This window comes from Oryzias melastigma, linkage group LG6 (genome assembly GCF_002922805.2).
Source record: "Oryzias melastigma strain HK-1 linkage group LG6, ASM292280v2, whole genome shotgun sequence".
Taxonomy (NCBI): domain Eukaryota; kingdom Metazoa; phylum Chordata; class Actinopteri; order Beloniformes; family Adrianichthyidae; genus Oryzias; species Oryzias melastigma.
This window is the reverse complement of record NC_050517.1, coordinates 33,897,927-33,914,539: the sequence shown is the minus strand read 5'-3', so window position 1 is coordinate 33,914,539 and position 16,613 is coordinate 33,897,927. Positions and strand designations below refer to the sequence as shown.

General features: G+C 42.3%; 1 protein-coding gene across 1 annotated transcript in view; it reads left to right on the top strand.

The window, feature by feature from the left end:
• The window catches only part of LOC112152060 (neural-cadherin), a gene marked incomplete at its 5' end in the record, with an annotated part of 198,451 nt that extends 183,497 nt beyond the window's left edge, over positions 1-14,954 (top strand). Inside the window, 3 exon segments of the mRNA XM_024281306.1 lie at positions 1,543-1,787; positions 9,438-9,592; positions 13,971-14,954. Of these exon segments, the coding sequence (XP_024137074.1) occupies positions 1,543-1,787; positions 9,438-9,592; positions 13,971-14,516 (946 nt within the window).
• Between the last annotated feature and the right edge of the window lie 1,659 nt (positions 14,955-16,613).

Here is a 16,613-nt window from a genome sequence, read left to right as displayed (position 1 = left end):
CCTCAGGATACAAAGCAGTGAGAGAACCAGCTTGAATGATATTCAGAGGGTATCTAATATAACAAAAATGCACAGAGGGACGGCTCTCTGAAAGCCAACCTCAGATCCGTGTTTCCTGTTTCTTTTCCAGGTCCTCGTTGACACGGAGCTTCCTCAAAGAATCGGATTTAAGGCTTTAACTCCTGCGGGATTTGTTTACACACAGCTGTGGCTTCTGCAGAATTCAGTCTTCTCTTTATGTGACGCCTCCACCTTCCTGCACCGGTGTCCTCCAGGTCACATGACCATGGGGGGCTGACAACATGGCGACTGATCGACAAAAGCCAAAAGACGACAACAGAACCTAACCACAGAACGACATAAGCTGAAACATGACGACAAAAGCTGACAACCCGACAATAAAAGCTAACAGCGCGTCGAAAAAAGCTGACAACACGACGACAAAAGCCAACAACACAATGACAAAAGTCAAAAACACCACAACAAAAGCTAACAACACAACGACAAATACAGAAACAAGACGACAAAAGCGAACAACACAACAACAAAACTGACAACATGACGACAAAAGCTAAAAGATGACGACAAAAGCCAAACGACGACAACAAAACTTAACCACACAACATCATAAGCTAAAACATGCCGACAAAAGCTAACAACACGACAATAAAAGCTAACAACACGACAATAAAAGCCAACAACACAATGACAAACACTGAAAACACAATGATGAAGCTAATAACACAATGACAAAAGCCAACAACACCACAACAAAGCTAACAACACAACGGCAAATCTAGAAACAAGACGACAAAAGCTAGAACACAACGACAAAAGCCGAAACACAATATCTAAGGCGAAAACACGTCGACAAAACCTAACAACACAATGACAAATGCTGAAACAAGACGACAAAGGCCAAAACACAACGACAAAAGCTAACGACACGATGACAAAAGCTGAAAAAAAACAACAAAAGAACAAAAACAAAGCTAACAACATGGCGACAAAAGTCAAAACAGGACGACAAAAGCTGAAACACGATGTCAAAAGCTAATAAAATGTCATCAAAAGCCGACAGATGACCAAAAAGCCAACAAAACAACGACAAAAGCTGAAAAAAACACAACAAAAGCTAACAACACGGTGACAAAAGTCAAAACACGACGAAAAAAGCTGAAACCCAACAACAAAAACTGAAATGCAACGAAAAAAGCAGACGACACAACGCCAAAAGTCGAAACTTAACGACAAAAGCTAACGACATGAAAACAAAAACCAAAAACACAATGACAAAAGTCGAAACAGGATGATAAAAACTAACAACACAACCACAAAAGCTGAAAACATTACGACAATTGCCAACAACACCACACCAAAAGCTAACAACACAGCGACAAAAGCTGAAACACGATGTCAAAAGCTAATAAAATGTCAACAAAAGCCAACACAACGACCAAAAAGCCATCAACACAACGACAAAAGCTGAAAACACAACGACAAAAGCTAATAACAATGTTCTCTTTACCGTTCTCTGCCCAGATGCCCTCCGGGTCACATGACCAGAGAGAGCTCCTCTGGTAAAGTGTGCATCTACACCCTGTGCGCCGGCCGGCCGTGCCGCCACGGCACCTGCGTGGCCCACTCGCCGTTGCGGTACTCCTGCCTCTGCAGCGACGGCTACCGGGGGCGCCACTGCGAGGTGGCGCTGGCCGTTTTCCAGGACGACGACAGCCTGAGCCTCAGCTCCATGTTCGCCATCAGCATCTGTGTCATGGCCTTTCTAGGTAGCTATGTCGACTACGTCCTCTTCTACACGTGGTGACCCCCTCCTCCCGTCTCATCTGCCTGTATTCCTTTTGTTGTTCTTGTTCACCTTTTATGACCCGCAGCATCAGCTGCTTTATTACCTCCTCCTCTGCTGGGTTTCTGTATGAAATCTCCTCACAGAAGCTTATTTTGCTGCCATATTAATCTTTTGAGTTGCGCCAGGCAGTGATGCCTCCGCGGGGAGCAGGTGAAAGCGTGAAACAAATCTGTGCTCAGGAAAGAGGAGCAGAGAACTGAGGAACATTGTGCGTCCCAATTTGTGATTCATGGAGATGCTGTACTCCCCTGAGAGGCGGCAGGTTTTTATGCTTTTCTGTGTATATCATCACTTCTTCAGCGAGTCACTCTCACTTTTCTCTGTCCAGCTCATTTTGTTTCCCTCCGTCCGCTCATTTTCACCCCCCGGACATTTGTTTTTATATGTTTGTGGGTTCATTTCTGTTTCCCGTGTCACGCGAAATGTGTCCCCTCTGTGCACTTCGCGGGCCGAATGAAAGGACAGCCTTTTGTTCGCTTCAGAGCTGAAACCGCAGAAAGCTCGTTCATCACTTTCAGAGCTTAAAGATTTCGTCTCCAGTTAGACGGAAATTTCCCTCTCAAGCTAAGCTTCAGCTGCTTGAGCTGACTCAGATGAAATTAAGGATTTTTTTTGTTTTGTTTTTGTTGTGAAGAAAAAACAAGTAAAGGCTTCAAAAAACAGAGAAGTTTTAGAAAATATGCTGGAGTCAAAGATAGAAGTTTGAGGGCCCTTAAAAAGTTTCTCTTTGAAGCCTCGTCGGAGGATCTGAGGCGGCATTCTGACATGTGAGAGGTCAGGAGTTCAGAGACGTGATGCAGAGAGCAACCGCGCCCGCTTTGTAGTTGAAGAGCAGATTCTTCAGATCAATAATTATAAGATGAGGGTTATGTGGTCTCTTCTTTGTGCCTGTTGAGAAATAAGCTGCAGAACTTTCAAGTTTTAGCTCCGGAGCTTGAGTGCAAAGTGCCGCTAAAGCCAGCCGGCGTCTGCGGGTTAAATGAGGAATCTGTCCCAACGTTTGTGGAAGAACACGTTTTGTATGATTGTTGTTATCTGTTCAACCACTGTTTGTTTGCAAAAAAATGCATTTGTTAACATTTTTAATGCTAAAAGAGGCAAATAAGAGTTTCAGTAAAGATTGAAATAATCTGGAAAAAATCAAACATTCCTGAACCCTCAGTACATTCTCTGTGATCTTTTAGCAGAAGAAAACACATTTGATGTGAAGTGCCCTGAATATTATAGATTTTTTGTTCTTATCTTTGTTTTTTTTCCTCATAAATCTAATGCTACAGTCTTACAAATGCAAAAAACTTAATTGATTCACCGTACTAGTGTCTTTAAAATCCCACTGATCTTTTTTTATAGTGTTCTTTGCTGATAATAACGCTGTTTTTAGACAAAATTAAAACAACTTTATTTGTTTTCTAGGACATAGTTTCTGCAGAGAAACTAAGTCCTCTGACTGTTTGCATGGAGCAACCCCGCCCCCATTCCCTTCTCTTTTGTTGAATGTAAATGACAAAAGCCAACAACACGACAATAAAAGATGAAGCACATCGACAACAAGAGCCAAAACATGACAAAATATGATGACAAAAGACTACAATACATCGACAAAAGCAGAAACACGACAAAAACCAAAACATGACAAAACACAATGACAAAAACCGACAACAGATTGACAAAAGCCAACAACACAACGACAAAAGCCGAAACATGACGACAAAAGACGAAACACAAGCCAAAAAGACATTGACAAAAGCCAAAACATGACAAAATACAATGACAAAAACTGACAACAGATTGACAAAAGCCAACAACACATCGACAAAAGCAGAAACACGACAAGAAAAGATGAAACACAATGACAAAAACCGACAACAGATTGACAAAAGCCAACAACACGACAATAAAAGATGAAGCACATCGACAACAAGAGCCAAAACATGACAAAATATGATGACAAAAGACTATACAACACATCGACAAAAGCAGAAACACAACGACAGAAACCAAAACATGACAAAATATGATGACAAAGCCGACAACAGATTGACAAAAGACTACAACGTGATGACAAAAGCAGAAACAGAACGACAAAAGCAGAAACAGAACGACAAAAGCCACAACATAACAAAATATGATGACAAAAGACTACAATACATCGACAAAAGCAGAAACACAACGACAACAACCAAAACATGACAAAATATAATGACAAAAACCGACAACATATTGACAAAAGCCAACAACACAACGACAAAAGCCGAAACATGACGACAAAAGACGAAACACAAGCCAAAAAGACATTGACAAAAGCCAAAACATGACAAAATATAATGACAAAAACTGACAACAGATTGACAAAAGCCAACAACACATCGACAAAAGCAGAAACACGACAAGAAAAGATGAAACACAATGACAAAAACCGACAACAGATTGACAAAAGCCAACAACACGACAATAAAAGATGAAGCACATCGACAACAAGAGCCAAAACATGACAAAATATGATGACAAAAGACTATACAACACATCGACAAAAGCAGAAACACAACCACAAAAACCAAAACATGACAAAATATAATGACAAAAACCGACAACAGATTGACAAAAGCCAACAACATGACGACAAAAGCCAACAACACAACGACAAAAGCCGAAACATGACGACAAAAGACGAAACACAAGCCGAAAAGACATTGACAAAAAACAAAACATGACAAAATATAATGGCAAAAACTGACAACAGATTGACAAAAGCCAACAACACATCGACAAAAGCCAACAACACGACAATAAAAGATGAAGCACATCGACAACAAGAGCCAAAACATGACAAAATATGATGGCAAAAGACTATACAACACATCGACAAAAGCAGAAACACAACGACAAAAACCAAAACATGACAAAATACAATGACAAAAGCCAACAACACAACGACAAAAACAGAAACACAATAACAAAAGCCGACAACACGCCCCTTCCCCCTCTCTTTTGCTGAGAGCTCAAAGTAGGGAGTGTAATTTCTGTCAAAAATTCAATCTTTTTCATTTTTTCATCTTCTCCTGATTCACAATGATTTGAATAAATAAATACTCAGAAATCCAATTTTGACCCTAATTTTCTTTCTATACGTCCTCCATCATCAGAAAAATGTGTTAAGACTCCAAAAACACTGTTTTCAGCTGATCTTTTACAAAAATGTTTCTTCTCAGCCTGAAATAAAAAAAAAAATCAGATCTAAATCACCAAAAAAGTCTTAAAGTCAATAAGAATCAATCCACTAAGTGATTCTCCCATCATCCCGGCGCTCTGGACCAGTTTCCTGTGATGATGCTGGTCTCCTCTATAAACAGTCAAATAAAGCTGCATGCTTGATGCTCTCATAAGCTGTGTTAAACTCTAATAGGATCAAGATTCAATATCTATCCGCATCTGCCTCCAGCGGGGGCTCTTTTAAATAAGTATGCATCAATATCTGCAGGAGAAAAGATGGACGAGCCCTGTAACTGGGGAGGAAAGGGTTGAGCTGAGAGGAGGGATTGCAGAAGACGCCGCGGCGCTCTCCGGCCCCTCTGAAGGGCCACATCGCTGCACCGCTCTTTATGTCACATATAAAACCGTTTGGCAATTCAATCCAGTGTCCCTGCCTGTAACTGGCCCAAGATTCCCTGCAGGGCCGTGCGCCTCATATTAGGACATCACTTACCCTGACACTTCGCTCCGTGTTACATAAAGCTATCTGTAATATTTGATAATTATTCAGAAGTGGCCTGAAAGTCTTTCTTGGAAAAAGAAAAAGGCAGGCACCGCCCTCTTCCAGCAGCTGTTGCAGATGAAGCATCTATATTCAGAGGGCAAACTTTTCACCCCAACAAGACTCCTCCACTGCTCCTTCATGCAATTCAGATGAGAGCGAGCGCTCATCGGTGAGTGTAATAACATTTTCACACCTTAGAAAAATAATAAATCACGCCGGATCTGACGCTGAAAGGAGATCCGCCGGCCGCCGGTTGGGCTGACACTAAACCACTGCATGTTTTAAACGTACTGAGCAGCTGGATGCACACGGCATAAATCTGCTGTAATGATGACCCTCGTCAGCGCAGAAGCTGCTGCTGCTGTAAATACACTCAGCTGCCAAATTAAAATGAGACTTTTCTTTGCCTCAACCTGCATTAAAAGTTAAAATCTTCATCCATAATTAAGTTCTACATAGACCCAGCTCAGCGTGGGTTATTGACAGAACAAGATCACCAATCCTCATTAGTCCTGCATCAAGTCCGACTCTGTCTGATGAATCGCAGGAATTAGTCTCCCATATGGACCGCACGATTGTGTAAAGTGCCTGAGCATTTTATCATCTGAAAGATCTATAAATAAAGAATGTTTTTTCCAACTCTTCCTTATCTCTCACCTGCCTGGTTTGTGTCTGCTTCTTCATCACTCCTCCATCTTGCTCCCCTCATCTCCTCAAAGCGAGCATCGAAGGAAGGGGTTAAGTGTTTCTGATCTGGTTTCTGGTTTAGACCGGGATCATTCATAATGCACGGTCCGGTCCGGACTCGCATCGTGAGCAACAGTTGAGGGCAGAGCGGCGGCGCGGGTATGGATTCAGGAATGCGTGCGCTGTTTGTGCTCCGCCCTGAGTGATATTGATCTGTAGCTGCACTTTCACTCTCACAGATCTGGCTGAAGGTGGACCAGCCGCTGTGTGTGTCTGTGTGTGTGTGTGTGTGTGCGTGTTCACCTGCGCCTCATTTTGTGCGCTCATTGCAGTGCAGGGAGGGGGGTGCGCCTCAGCTCCATCTATCGAACTCCACCCTTTTAGCTCCGTGTTTGATATCAGCTCAGGTGATGATGAAGGATGAGGTGAGCTGCAGCTCGCTGGTTATCCTGGAGGTGAGGGCGCCGGGGCCGCCGCCGCCGCCTCCTCGGCGCCCGGCCTTATCAAGATTCTGCAGTTTTCTCCAAGGCTGCACCGGCGTTACGGGGGAAGGAGCCAGGTCAGCTGATCGATACCCCCCTCCACCCCCGTGGAGAAGACGCTCAGCTGGGGATACAGGAATGCTTCAAATCTCTATCTGTAACTAGAAAAGTTGCATTAGCTGCGATAATGCTGGTGTGAATGCTTTTTGCTGAAAATGGTGACCATTCAGCAAAATGGTGCTTTGTGCTGAAAATGCCTACAGCAGTTTACTTTAATTACCATAGGGGTTTGATGAAAATGAAAAATAATTTGCTTAAAGACTAGAGATTTTATTAAAGAACAATGAAAGAGCACTGAAGTTGACCTAAAAATTCTGAAACATTTGTAATAAAATTGCGAAAAAATCCCTAATACATGGCAATTTTGCACAAATAAAGCCTAATAATCCTTTTTAGCTGAAAATGTTAGCCTGTTACTAAAATAGAACCTAAACTCCAAATTAGCATTAAAAATCTTCAGTAGATTCTAAATTAGCCAAAAGGTTAGCACATTGCTTAAATACTAGCTAAACTCCCAAATAGCCTAAAATTCCTCAGTAAACTAAATTAGTCAAAAACATTAGCATGTTGCTAAAATAGAAGCTAAACTCTAAATTAGCCTAAAAAAATGTCCAGAAATGACAAATTAGCCAAAAACGTTAGCATGTTGCTAAAATAGCAGCTAAGATCTTAAATGGCCTATAAAAACCACAGAGGATAACAAATTAGCCAAAAATGTTAGCATGCTGCTAAAATATTAGCTAAACTCAAAATTAGCATAAAAAGCCTCAGTTGATACCATATTATCCAAAAAGCTAACACATTGCTTAAATACTAGCAAAACTCCAAAGTAGTTTAGAAATCCTCAGTAAACTAAATTAGTCAAAAACGTTAAAATAAAAGCTGAACTCTAAATTTACCTATAAAAACATCAGTAGATAGCAAATTAGCCAAAAACGTTAGCATGTTGCTAAAATAGAAGCTAAACTTCAAATTAGCATTAAAACCTCAGTAGATGCCATGTTCGAAAGAAAGCTAGCACATTGCTTAAATACTAGCTGAACTCCAAAGTAATCATAAAAAATCTCAGTAAAGTAAATTAGTCAAGAATGTTAGCCTGTTGCTAAAATAAAAGCTAAACTCAAAATTAGCCTTTGAAAACGTCTGTAGATTACAAATTAGCCAAAAACATTATCATGTTGCTAAAAAAATTGAAACTACACTCTTAATTAGCCTATAAAAAACGCAGTAAAACAAATTAGCCATAAATGTTAGCATGCTGCTAAAATATTAGCTAAACTCAAAATTAGAATAAAAATCCCTTAGTAGATGCTAAATTAGCCAAAAAATTTGCACATTGCTCAAATACTAGCTAAACTCCAAAGTAGCCCAAAAATCCTCTGTAAACTAAATCAGTCAAAAATATTAGTGTGTTGCTAAAATATTAGTAAAACACTTCATTTTTTTGGGAAATTACTCTAAAAGATTAAAACATAGAAAATGTAAGCATAGCTAATGACTATAAAGTGTATGAATACCAAAAATACAAGCAGTAATGCCCTGAACGAGCTGAACGTTTTGATACCAAGATTACTGAAATTGCTGAAATTGTGATTGAGTTTTATGTGCAAAAAAACACACAGAACTAGCAGCACAGAGACAAACTGCAGCTCTGGAGCTTCACTGTTTTCCTCAAAGTGGCCGAAAAATGACTTTTCTTCTCAGTCGCGGGACAAGAAAACAGTCATTTCTGCCATATTCCCTTCCCGAGCAATTACTTTAAAAAGCCAGACTGTTATTACCCTGCATTTCTCTGAAGATTTCCAATTAAACTGATACTTAGCATCATGTAAACTACTCTAGGTGAAATGGATCCCATCCTGTGTGCGAGATAAAAGCTGGAGCCAGAAAAGGCCAGAGAGAAAACTGGAGCACTAAGAGACTTAATGAGTGAGAGGAGGAGGAAGGACAGAGAGGGGGAGGGGGGGCGCTCTGCCGCCAAAAACAAGAAAATAAAAACAGACACCAGTGAAGGGATTCAGAGTGGGAGCTAGTAAAAACAGATAGTGAGGTGGAAATCATAGAGCAAGAGGGATGGCAGATGGGAGAAAAATATTGGTTGAGATTAATGGACTTTAAAGGTCAGTCCAGCATGTTGTATAATTCAGCACACAATAGCCGTGATTGATGGGTATGCTTTAGGACCTTTCCTGCTCGGCTCCGCAGCGTTCCTCGCCGCTCCTCGCTGAGCCACTGAGGCTTTGGGTTGAAGCTGGGAGGAGTACAAATTCATTTAAAGGGTGTCTGAGGAGCTGAGAGCAGAAACGGAGGAGCATCAAAGAGAAAAAGGTGCTGCCTCCCTTTCTGTGTGCGAGGAGGACAAATCAGCCCTATAGATTCTGAATTTGTTATTTATTCCGAGTCGTTTAGAGTCTTTAATTACACTTGATCAAAAATTAATTTATTCTCATTTCAGATCACACAGTGAGATGTTTCCTGGGGTTTTCAGATGTATTTCAGCAGTTTTATTTACACCCAGAGATGTGTTTTTCTGCCTCTTTAATGATGTGGGAACTGCTGCTCTAACACGCTCTCTGGCACCCCTCAGTGTTGATGCTGGGGCTGTTTCTCTACTCCTGCTGGAGGAGACACAAGGGCCTCAAGGAGGGCGTGTACCACGTGTCTGCACACCACGGGGAGTGGGAGGACATCAGAGAGAACGTGCTGAACTACGACGAGGAGGGCGGAGGCGAGCAGGACCAGGTAACCGCCACGCTCACCAGGAAAACCTGCAGCGTTCTCCAGCACTGGCAATGAACATAAAACATCGGGAGGTTCTCAACGGACATGAAACAGGAGGAGGTTCTCAACGGACATGAAACAGAAGGAGGTTCTCAACGGACATGAAACAGAAGGAGGTTCTCAACGGACATGAAACAGAAGGAGGTTCTGTATAGACCTGTAAAACAGGACGTTCACAGTAGACCTGTAACATCAAGAGGTCCTCCTTGGACTTGTAGTGTTAGGAGATTCCCAAGAGACTTGTAGGATCAGGAGGGTCTCAATAAATCTGAAACATAAGGAGGTTCTGTATAGACTTTTAAAATCAGGAAGTTCTCAATAGACTTTTAGCATCAGAAGGTCCTCAATAGGCCTTTAGCATGAGGAGGTTTTTAATGGACCTGTAATATCAGGAGATTCTCAAAAGAGTTGTAGCATCAAGAAGTCCTCAATAGACTTTTAGCATCAGGAGAAACTCAAAAGACCTGAAACACCAGGAGGTCTTCAGTTCTCAATGGACTTTTAGCATCAGAAGGGTCTCAAAAGAACTGAATGATCAGGAGGCTTTCAATGGACCTGTAATATCAGATTGTCCTCAATAGACCTTTAGCATGAGGAGGTTCCCAATGGACCTGTAATATCAGGAGATTGTTAAGAGAGTTGTAGCATCAAGAAGTCCTCAATAGACTTTTAGCATCAGAAGGGTCTTAAAAGACCTGAAACACCAGGAGGCTCTCAATGGACCTGTAATATCAGATTGTCCTCAATAGACCTTTAGCATGTGGAGGTTCCTAATGGACCTGTAATATCAGGAGATTGTTAAAAGAGTTGTTGCATCAAGAAGTCTTCAATAGACTTTTAGCATCAGGAGAAACTCAAAAGACCTGAAACACCAAGAGATTTTCAAGAGAGTTGTGGCATAAAGAAGTCCTCAACAGACCTTAAGCATCAGGATGTTCTCAAAGACCTGTAATATCAGGAGAATTTCAATAGACAGGTAGCATTAGGAGAGACTCAAAATACCTGAGACATCAGGATGTCTTCAGTAGACTTGGAATATCAGAAGGTTCTCAATGGACTTTTAGCATCAGGAGGGTCTCAAAAGAACTGAACCATCAGGAGATTCTTAAGAGACTAGTAGCATTAGCAAGATCTCTAAAGGCCTGTAATATCAGGAGGTTCTTAAGACTTTTAGCATCAGCAGATTCTCTTCAGACCTGGAACATTCTCCATAGACCGAAAACATTAGGAGGTTCTCAACGGACCTGTAATATCAACCCAAAAGAATTTAAAGTCATATACATCTAAACACACTTTCACACATCGTTGGTGGTTCTGCTGTCATGCTAGATGCCAATCTATAACCAGCAGGATCAATGTGGGGTTCAGTGTATTTCCCCAGGACACTGACACGTGGGCAGGCAAAAGCGGGAACCGAACCTGTGATCTGCTGACTACAGGTTGACCACTCTACCACTGCACTACAGCCACCACCAAACTTTTAAAAAATCTATAGAAAATGACTGATAAAAAAAAGAAAAATGAAATCTATGCTGTCACTAAAACAACAGCTGTTTCGTAAACGTTTAGGCTCTATGAGCTGCAATAAAAGCTCAAACCATTATCCCTCTGCCACCGTGCTTTACTGTAAAAATGAGGGACATCTGCTGAGATGATTGACAAACGTCTCTCCATATACTATCTATGATAATCAGTCAAGTACCTGCCTTACACGTCAGATCAGATCATATTTATGCCTTTGATTGTAGATTTAAAATGTTAAAAACACATTTTATATCAAAAATTCATCAGAATTTATTTTGCTGCTCCAGTAAAGGAGTACAGGAATAGAAAAAAGGCACAAATCACATTTTTATTTAAATATTTAGCAAAAAAGATCAAAATATGTAGCATAAAATCAATGTTCTTGGATCATCATCAAAGACTGAATGTTTGTGATTTGCTGTAAAACCACCTAAATACCTTGATTTACAGCATGTGGCGCCCCCTAATGTTTACGTTCTTATCGATCTAACTTCTATTAAAAATGCAAACGGTGCATTGGAGCGTTTTATTAGCATGTATCAGTGCAAAGAAAATGCAAATCAAGTGGATCATGGCGCTGCTGTTAGAAGAGGCTGCAGACAGGAGCATCCAGGAGGCTGCAATAAAATACAAACTAAATATCAGTTCCCTGGAGATCCGCGAGTGCGAGTCAATTAGGCGAAATTAAGCAAGAAGACACCACCCCCACCCCCTCCCACAATCAGATCATTAATTATTTGGCTGATCAAAGGTGGTGTTGTTTCCAGCGTCTCTTCCTGATTGAGTCTGTGTAACAGCATCATTTGTTTGCAGAAGCATGAAATGAGTTCCTCTGCTCACATTCTCCTCGTGTGCAGTCTTGTATGTCATTATCTCCCAAATAGTGAAGCTTCTAGAAAACACGTGTCAAAGTCAAGGCCCGGAGGCCGGATCCGGCCCGCCGGGCGATTATATCCGCCCGTCAGATCGTTTTATAGTTTTGTTATTAACGGCCCAATGTTATCTTGCACTCTTAACATATTGTATGACATTCTTATTCCCAACTCGTCACATATTGTCGCATAGTTAAGAACCTTTGGCCAATTAAATCAAGGCTCCCCAACCTCTGAGCCGCAAACCGTACTGGTACAGAGACTCCACTTGGATCCTGACCCTAACCTTAACCTGGTACCGGACAGTCAGTATCAGATGTGGATCAGTACTGGTTCCGGACGCAGTACCAGACACGGACAAGGCTAGAATTAGGGTACTGGTGCAGTCAAAGTCCCAATATCAGACCGGTACCGGTATCCGAATCCTTACCTTGACCCGGTACCAGACAGTTGGTACCGGGCATGGATCAGTACTAGTTCGGGACGCGGTACCAAATGTGGACCAGGCTAGGGTTAAGGTACTAGATCAGGGTACTGGTGCAGTCCACGTCCCAGTACCAGACTGGTACCACTACCCTAACCCTAACCTTTACCCATACCGGACAGTCTGTGCCGGACGTTGATCAGTACTGGTTCCGGACACGGTAAAATTCAATTAAATTCAATTCAATTTTATTTAGATAGCCCAAAATCACAAAGGAAATTTGCCTCATTCTGCTTCATGCAGGTAATTTTACAGATTCAGAAAATTAGTCATAAGATATGAACAATAGTTAAAAACTAAACAGACTAAATAAAACTGGTTATCCCTGCCCTTAGACCCTCCCTCCCAGTAGGGAAAAACTCTTAAAAAACCTGAGTCAGGAAAAAAGAAGAAACCTTAGGGATTCCCACATGAGGGAGAGATTCTATCCCAGGACGGACAGGAGACACCAGAACAGTTAAAGAAAGATTAGCTTCTACAACTACGTATCTAAAAGACGTGGACAAGGCTGGAGTTAGGGTACCGATGCAGTCCACGTCCCAGTACCAGACCGGTACCACTATCCTAACCCTAACCTTTACCCATACTGGACAGTCTGTGCCGGACGTTGATCAGTACTGGTTCCGGACGCGGCACCAAACGTGGACCAGGCTAGGGTTAAGGTACTGGTTTAGGGTACTGGTGCGGTCCACGTCCCAATACCAGACCAGTATCTTAACCCTAAACTTAACCCGGTACCGGACAGACCGTACAGGACATTGATCAGTACTGGTTCTGGACACGGTACCAGACACGGGCAAGGCTAAAGTTAGGGTACCGGTGCCGTACACGTCCCAATACCAGACGGTTACTGGTGCCTGAACCCTACCCTTAACCCGGTATCAGACAGTCTGTACCGGATGTGGATAGGTACTGGTTCCAGACAAGGTACCAGAGGTGGACCAGACTAGGGTTAGGGTTTTGGTGCAGTTCACATCCCAATACCAGACCGTTACTGGTATCTAAACACTAACCTTAGCCCGGTACCGGACAGTTTGTACTGGTCAGTTGGTAGCGGATGTGGATCAGCACTGGTTCCGTATGCGGTACCAAATATAGATCAGGCTAGGGTTAAGGTACTAGGTTAGGGTACCGGTGTGATCCACATCCCAGTACAAGACCAGTATCCTAAACCTAACCTTAACCCGGTACCGGACAGTCTATATCGGACATGGATTGGTACTGGTTCCAGACATGGTTCCGGACGTGGTACCAGACATGGACCGGGCTATGATTAGGTTACCGGGCTAGGGTGACGGTATCTTTGAAAAGCAACGTTTTTAAAGTTGTCAAAATTTCGTTGAATTTTTCAAAAATGTTTGTCCTGTTCGGCCCGTGACCTGAGGTGTGTTTTGGATTTGGGCCACAGAATCGTCTTTTCTCTGTTTTCTAATCTTCTCTTCTTCTGTCGCGCTCTCAGAACGCCTTCAACATGGTGGAGCTGCAGCGCTCCCTCCAGCCCAGTCCGGCCCAGTCCCTCCGCTACAGCTACCCCCAGAGCGTCATCTCCTACCCGCAGACCAAGCCGCCCCCGGAGAGCAGCAAGAAGGGAACGCCAAACGGGAACGGCAGTGCCGCCATCGCCCTGCGCCTCGCCATCCCTCCCTCCGAGACGGAAACCTTATCCTCCCCTTTGACCTTTCGCCGCTCCCAGCGAGCCTTCTCCTTCTCCAGCCAGGACTTGGCTCGCTACCTGTGCGAAGTCATCAGGGACATGGAGCACCCGGAGGAGCTGGGCGCCATGACCACGCCGCGCCGCTCCTCCGGGAAGGAGAGAAGCCTGGCGGCCGTGCGCTCCCTCAGCTCCCTCAATGCCTCTCAGGGCTCCCCGAGCATCCGCATGGACAGGTTCAAAACCCTCCGAGCTGTGGTGAGCGACCTGAAAGGAGACTCCAAGACTGGGGAGGGCCAGAGGAGTAAACTGAAGGAGAGCCGGGGGCAGCTGAACTGTGAGAAGAGCGGCTGAAGCTCCCCCCTCTCACACAGAACTGCAGCTCGCATGAAAGCAACAGTCATCAGACGTCGGCAGCACAAATCCAAAGGGAGGTAATTAAATGTGAGAGACCGGCGGATCACCAGAGTCTATGTGAAGTCTGCTGTTAATGTACCGTATTGATCAAAACTGAACATTTTCGTTCTTTGATATAAAAGATGTTTACCAATGAATGACCAGATGTGATGTATTGTTTACTTGACATTGCACTGTACAGTATTTACTTTGCAGGCGCGTTTTCATGTCATCAAACTTATGTCTGCAAGTGAGATGGCAAACCAGTCTCCCGTCAGAAAACTGGACTTTTTTTGCTCTCGACGACTCATGAAACCATTTTTGTGACTAAATGAGTTTGTTCCACTTGTGTTTTCAATTTGCTTTCTTTCAAATAAATGAATATCTTTGATAATATTTTGAAGTCAGTCTTCCTCCTCAGGTATTTTAGTTTGAAGTTTTTGATGCTCCACATCTGGAGGTGATGTGGATGTTACGGTTTTACCTTAATGTTCATGAGGAGCTGTATGGAGCTCCATTGGGGACAATATTATTTGAAACCTAAATAAAACAAGCTGAGAAAAATATTGGTGTTTGGCCAAAAAAATTTACAATTTCTGAAATTTTTTACTATTTTAAGATTATTATTTTCAGCTTCAAATGTTCTGTTTTTTTTGGTTTAAAAACTCAAAATTTCAATTTGAAAACTTTTGTTCATTTTCAAATCTGTAAATTTCCGTTTCAAAACTTTTAGGCCGTTGTGGCTCGTTGGGGCGGGGCTAACAGGAAGGACCAATCAAAATTAATGAGGGTGGTACCTTCAGTCCTGGTGTATTCACTGGGAACTTGGATAATTATGGTCAGAAAATGACTGTTTTACCTGTTCTATCATAGTCTATGGAGCTCAATTGGGAACAATATTATTTGAAACCCAAATAAAACAAATTCAAAATAATATTGGTGTCCTAAATGTCCTAAACTTTTTGCCTTTTTTAAAAATAAACTTAATTATTTTCAGCTTTGAATGTTCTGATAATTAGGTTTAAAAACTTAAAATTTCAATTTTAGCCATTTTATCCAAACATAAGGATGTTTTTGATGCCTGTATTTAACACAGTAAGTTGGCGCTTTGAACGTGCTGGAACAGCGTTTTGGACCCACGGTTTGTTCGCAGTAAAACTCTGCTTATTATACCCGTTATGGGACAACTTCTGACTATGATAGGGCAGACAATATAGTCATTTTCCAACCACAATTATCAATTTCTCAGAGTCAGTGAATGCACCGGTACTGAAGACCCTCATCGATTTTGATTGGTCCTTTGTGTTAGCCCCGCCCCAACGCTCCACAACACAGACAAAAGTTTTGAAACTGACATTTTCAGATTTGAAAACGAAAAGAAGAGCTTAAATAAAAAAAGTTTTGAAATTGAAATTTTGAGTTTTGAAACCTAAAAAAACAGAACATTTGAAGATGAAAAAATTACACTTATTTTAGAATTGCAAAAAGTTTCTAACATTCCACTTTTTGGGGGCCAAACACCAATATTATTTGTCATTTGTTTTATTTCGGTTTCAAATAATAATATTGTCCCCAATTGAGCTCCATAGGGCTGCAGCAGCTGCTCCTGTCGACCCATCCAGTCGACAGTGAGAAAAGCAAAGTTAATTTTGCGATTCATGTTGAGAGCCTGAACACCTCCACTGCTGAGACTTCCCCAGAAGAAGCTCAGAATGTGGGGGTCCCAGCAGGCGCTCCTACATCAGATTTAATTGGCCAACATTACTGGAGTTAAACAAGTGTGACACTGGAGCGCGCCTCCTGGGAGGCGCTGCTGGCTGCTCCTCATGTCTGCTCCTACACCTACAGAATGCATCACAACCCAAACATATTCATGAGCTCTGCTATAGAAAACCTCCAGGAAGGCAATCACTGCGATGCTGTGTCACCCACATGTTCATCTGCTTGTTCTGCTCCTGCCTGATGAAGCTGTTGCACGGATCTACACTGCCACCTGCTGGAAATCTGCCGCCACTGCCTCTAAAACGACTGGATTTAATGGATTCCAGCATCAGG